This window comes from Limanda limanda, chromosome 4 (assembly GCF_963576545.1).
Source record: "Limanda limanda chromosome 4, fLimLim1.1, whole genome shotgun sequence".
Taxonomy (NCBI): domain Eukaryota; kingdom Metazoa; phylum Chordata; class Actinopteri; order Pleuronectiformes; family Pleuronectidae; genus Limanda; species Limanda limanda.
The window spans coordinates 7,521,004-7,527,003 of record NC_083639.1 but is presented as its reverse complement, the minus strand read 5'-3'; the positions used below and the strand labels follow the sequence as shown (position 1 = coordinate 7,527,003).

Sequence of the window (6,000 nt, the reverse complement as noted above, 5' to 3'; positions counted from 1 at the left end):
AGCAGTCATATGGACGACTCTCCGTACGAAACGTATAATCAGCCCTGGGTAGCATAATCGTGCCCACCCAACGCCGAGAGGTTCATCAAGCTCGCTGTGCCTACTGTACGTATCCAGAAGTCTAAACCACACAGGGCAGAAAATAGTAAATAGAGCAGAGAAAGCTTTTTGAAGAGGCTGTTAAGAGCTTAACGCATTCCCTAATTATAGATCTCACTTGCTCCCTTTTGAAGAGAACTGTAAATGGGCACACGCCAAAGGTTTAGATCAGTACAAGTCTTATAAAAATGAGGAGAAACAGCCCCTTGCGGACCACTTTTCAGAAATATAGGAGCATTTTTTTTTACCTCCCCTCTCATTTCACCTAAATGTAAAAAAATAAAGCATTAACGAACGCTAAGAAGAAAAAGGAACACTTCACTTACAGACGCACATCAGTAACTGAACATGTGTCAAATGAGAGGGGAAGGAAATCCCTCAGAAAGTGTGATAAGGTTGCCACGTATAACACACGTATCTGTGAGGATTTGGTGCGATATAAGAGGCCCACAGGAGACGTTATTGGTTATATTGCTCATAGATTTCAGATCTATACGCAGCAGGTGTTGTCATAGTCGGCCTCCTGTGGCACCTTGCCCTCAGTTCCAGTTGAGGTTCACAGGTTTATGTGACTGCGAGCGCAGGAGTGTGCGACCATGTAAACTGTCGCATGTCGCAGCCTTTGTTCTCCTGCTCTCACACCCCTCCTGGAATAAGAAAATAAAGCAATGAAGGTCAGTTGGAGAACAGACTGCCAAATATAGCTGCTGTGTTCATGTGAGGGCCAGACTCTCCAGAACGACAAGCCCAGCTCTGACCATGCCCTGTAATTGAGGAGAAAATAAGGACAGAAATTATATGTTTATTTTTGACAACAATTTTAATCTTCTGTGCTCTCCTTCAGAAAACGAGACGCCCACAAAAAGGCTGAGAATCTGTGTCGCCCCGAGACTGAAAGTTGAGTTTGGTATTTTTTGTTTAACCAAAAAATTAAATCAATGAAATGCAGCAAAAGAGAACAGTTTCAAATGTACGATTTTCTCCCTTTTCTCTTGAGATTCATCTTTAGCGTTGATACATCAAAGATAAAGAAGTGCATGGAAATAACATTACGATAGACTAATGATATTAAAAGCTTACTTTACTTGTTAAATATATGATAAACTATACAAACAACCTTATAAGATTATCTTTTTAAATAAATATAAGGATAATGATGCTTTTTCTATTGTGTACACACTGTTGTATATGATTAAATGAATAGTTTCATAACCTTTGTATGTAATGTATCTAGACATTTACTGTCTTATTTCTACTATGATGTGCATGAATAATTGTGTCATGTAAATTTGTGCTATAAAAAATTGTCATCCAAAAAGAATGTGGCCTCAGCATTGGTGGATTTGTCAGTGTGCATCTCTGAATTAAAACGTTTACAAATACAATTAAAATATGATTAATTATCTAGATTCTTAAAGTTTAAAGTGAATTCATTGAATATTATGATATATGTCCATAGTTTAAAAACAATGTTTGCACAATGTTTAACAGGCAGAGAGATGAATGGCCTTAGTTTACATACATGTAAATTATGAGCATATTTAAATAAAAAAGCAAAATAAGACAAAATACATTTGTTTTTTAAAAAACACATTATTCCAGACTCAAACATTATTCATGATCACAAAGGATTTTGAAATAACACGTTGCCACCGTCTCTGACAGTACTTTGCACTTTCAAACTTTCATCCTTCACATATTCACTTATTCCTCTTTTTTTTCTATTTTAATCATCGTGTCTTCCTCGAGGAAACCATTCTGCGAGTCGGGCTTTTCCTCCCTCGTCAGTACGCGGTGCTTGAATTCATTTTATTTGACGCGATAATCTCTTCTGTATTTTATTTAACGACTCGCTCCTTTCCCTGCGCGCTTGTCTGCGCAGCTCGGGCTCTTTAACCATCACAATTAACGTCGAGAAAAGGGCCCGTAAAAGCGCGTTGAAGAATATTAGAAACAGAGAGAGGGTTGAAACCCAGAATAATAAAATCTCGGATGGAAACCACAGACTTTTTTTTTATATTTATGTGGCTTCGTGTTCTTTTGTTATTTTTCCTCTCACACAGAGAACATGGAGCTTTACTCCAACTTTTTTTTTTTATTTACACTTCTGCAGTAACGTCGCCTGAATAAAACGATTCCATGGAGATGGTGTTAAGTGTTAATTCTCTTGCTCCACCGGATTAATCCCAGTGGAAATGATCCCAGAGTAATTGAAATAATATCCACATGGTGATTGATGAGTAACCCATTCATGCATTTATCTTTCAAAAAAATCTGGAATTGGGGAGGTGGGATGTGCCCTCTCGGAGTTCTCCACCAATCCCCGTGCGTCTTGCTCCATCTCTGGTTTTTTATTGCTTCTCTGCAGAGTCTTCAAAGAGGCTGTAATTAGGGGGCGGGCTCTCTGCGCCTCAAAACACTTCCCCGCGTTACTGCCTGACTTCTTCCAAACTGTCCCGGGACCCCGAGCTGCGCCTCCACCGCTCCCCTCCCTCCGCTTCCTACAGGATTTAGTTTCTCAGGGATGGCCGCATCTATTCTGGAGGTAGGGAATGTAATTGTAAGTAGATTTTCGTTTCTTCTTCTTCTTCTTCTTCTTCTTCTTCTTCTTCTTCTTCTTCTTCTTCTTCTTCTTCTTCTTCTTCTTCTTCTTCATACAAGTACAACTTTTTGTGATTATTGTGGAGGTTTCAGGTCCAACTTATGGTGAAGTCATGCATTTGTGCGTTTGTTTGAGGAAAGTTAACCCTGGAGTTTAATTTGAATGTTATCAGCATCTGACAGACACAACCTGATTGATATTAACTTGTGTCGTAGAGGATGATGAAAATGATATGAAGACATATCTTAGTTTTTGTGTTTAGTGATTGAAAGCAACTCACATTTCAGGTTGTGCTGCTGACAGCTGCCCAGCACCATGAAACTCACATGTTACTCTCTGATCATTACCGTCTATATGCCTTTTATTCCCATTTCCTCTGTGCACATTCTCTCACTCTTAGTTTAATGAGGTGTTATCTCACGCGGCCACATGAAGCTTTACAGTTACCAGCAGTGAGTGAAAACTGTGACCAACGCAGCGACTGCTTCAGGAGAAACAAAGTTCAAAAGATCAACAGGATTCAAAGAGCTCATGTCAGGGCTTGTTGGCAAAGAGACATAAAAGTCAAAGTTATGTGCTAGAAATAAGAAAGAGCCTTAGTGTGCCTTTAAAGCACATTTAGTTTATAATATAGATACTTATAATATAGATTATAATGAGTACTACAGTGATACCACAGCAGATAGACGATTACAGCAAAGACGGAATAAACTATTGCATATTATTGCATTATCATTGCATATTGCAGAAGCAGACACAGTGATGTTCCATATAAAATAACGATACAAGCAATATATGAGTGATTTTGCTTTAGTTGTATCCATATGTACAGCGAGTACTAAAAGTAGAAACGTGCCTCGGACATCGTTGCCACGTGGAGAGAAGTAGAAGTATCACATGAAATCGTTTTTTAAAGAAAAGTGAAGTTTCCTCAGTGTTGTATTTCCGTTCTTCACTTCTTTTCTGTTCAGTTTAAAAGTTTGTTTCATTCCAAAACAGCTAATGAATATGGATGTTTACAGGAAACACCATGGCATGCATGGACAATCAACTTGATTATGATAGATGATGGTTACTAAAATCTAAATCTGTAACACTATAAAACAGGACCAGAGTGAGACCATTGGGACACTTTGGACCACGAGCTTGTCTAATCAATCAATCAATGACCGATAGAGGAACAAAAACATGTTTGACAAGTTACAGTTAGTAGTGCAGGGCTTAGATACACGGTTTTATAAAACATTAAAAACAAACATGCATGTGAAATTAAGAATAGCTTGTAGACAGCGGTTTCTAGTGAAACAAAAGAGCGAGGGAATTCCGCCTTCGCCGAGCAGAGCAGCATAACAAGCGTAAACATTCACTGCTTTAAATTGCCCTGACCACTTTGAAAACAGAGAGAGAGAGAGCAGAGAGAGCCAGCGGTGGCAGTCAGACATGAGTTTTTTATTAGAGTTGACACTGACAGAAGCAGCGGCAGCGAGCAGCCATTTCCTGCAGACAGACAGTCTCATTCTCTCCCCTGTCTCCTCCTCCTCCCCAGGAAGACGCACGCTATGGCTCCAGTCCTCTGGCTATGTTAACTGCTACCTGTAACAAGTTCGGCAGCACCAGCCCCATCAGGGATTCAGCGACACCTAGTAAGAGCGGCAGCGCGACTCCAGTAAAGAAGCACTACATGATGACCTCTGACCTTCAGACAGTGAAGAATGGCCGGACCGCAGACGGCAGTGGCCTGGCGGACTCCTACACTGGCTCCTTCACCACAGCTGGAGGAGGGGGAGGAGGTGGTGGGATGCTTACACCCACTGGAAGCCCCCCTCCTTCAGCCGGAGGCTACACTACAGAGTATAACCCTTTCTCCCACTCCTTCCAGACCTCCGTCTCCCAGGACCCGTCTCTTTTAGTGTCCAAGGCCCACGCTACGGCCGATTGCCTCACCAGTGTCTACACCTCACTGGATATGTCACACCCCTATGGCTCTTGGTATAAGGCCGGTATCCACCCTGGCATCACTGCTAACCCATCTAATGCCACATCCTCCTGGTGGGACGTCCATCCGAACTCCAACTGGCTGTCAGCCACGCAGCCCCAGGCGGACGGAGGCCTCCAGGCCTCCCTGCAGCCTGTAGCACCACAAGCGTCCCTCAGCCCCCAGATCTCCAGTTACGGCACCGACTTTACGCAACTCAACCCGGCACCTTACCCCTCTGTGGGCCTGGGATCCTCCTCTCACCTCCTACAGCCTTCCCAGCACATGCTGTCCCAGGACATGTACAAGCCCAAGCCTGTGCAAAGCTCAGGGATGATGGAGAGTCCCATGGGCCTAAAGCCTGCCAGGGGATCAGGGGGCTACAGTGGCGGGGCGCCCACTAGGTCCTCATGTGACTGCCCTAACTGCCAGGAGCTGGAGAGGCTGGGAGCGTCTGCTGCGTCCCTGAGGAAGAAGCCGGTCCACAGCTGCCACATCCCGGGCTGTGGGAAGGTCTACGGCAAGGCCTCCCACCTCAAAGCCCACCTGCGCTGGCACACCGGCGAGCGACCCTTTGTTTGCAACTGGCTGTTCTGCGGGAAGCGTTTCACCCGCTCAGACGAACTGGAGAGGCACGTGCGCACCCACACACGGGAGAAGAAGTTCACCTGTCTACTGTGCAACAAGCGTTTCACACGCAGCGACCACCTCTCCAAGCACCAGAAGACCCACGCTGATTCTGCCATGCAGGGGAAAGCTGGAGCTGGGGAGGGAGAGGCGGATCCTCGGGGTGAGGAGACCGCAGAGCTCAACGCCAGCGCTGTACCCAACAATCCTGGTGCTGAGCAAATCACCAACGGAGAGGAGAAGACTGGCACACCGAACGGAGTGGAGAACAGCAGCGGACTGTTGGAGATCTGACTTCGTTAAATCGTCTGTTCAGTGCTTTTTTTGAGACACGGTGGACTTGTTTTTTTTATGGTGAAAAAAACACCATTTAAATAAATGAGTATTTTAGTTTTATGACATGAAAGGACATCAGATTAAAAAAGACTTGATATGATAAATGACTGAGCATGTTGCAGGTAGCAATGGCTTCATTTACTGTGGACCACTCACACAAACACACACACACACACACGATTAACAATCACACAACATGAGCAAAGCCTGCAAACATAGACCAGCGCACAAATATATGCAGGCCCACACAAATATGACCAACTAAACCCGGCTGTACGTGAACACAAATATATCATGCCTGTTGCATGAGCACATGCACATGCACAGAGATAACTATTAACAAATGTGCAAGCATATATAA

At 43.7% G+C, this 6,000-nt stretch overlaps 1 protein-coding gene across 2 annotated transcripts; it reads left to right on the top strand.

Annotated features, from left to right (window-relative positions):
* The first annotated feature begins 2,623 nt into the window (after positions 1–2,623).
* On the top strand, positions 2,624–5,597 carry sp7 (Sp7 transcription factor). 2 transcript variants are annotated; one of them, XM_061069330.1, is made up of 2 exons: positions 2,624–2,644; positions 4,248–5,597. In XM_061069330.1, exons 1-2 carry the CDS (start codon positions 2,624–2,626, stop codon positions 5,595–5,597), a joined length of 1,371 nt encoding a protein of 456 aa, XP_060925313.1. The 2 variants fall into 2 exon arrangements, with proteins under 2 accessions (XP_060925313.1, XP_060925312.1); XM_061069329.1 differs by having other exon boundaries at positions 2,624–2,659.
* Positions 5,598–6,000: the final 403 nt, after the last annotated feature.

Coding starts and splice junctions, on each gene's coding strand:
- sp7 (XM_061069329.1), top strand. CDS start 2,624: ATGGCCGCATCTATTCTGGAGGTAGGGAATGTAATT. Junction 2,660..4,247: donor TGGAGGTAGGGAATGTAATT/GTAAGTAGATTT, acceptor CCTCCTCCCCAG/GAAGACGCACGCTATGGCTC.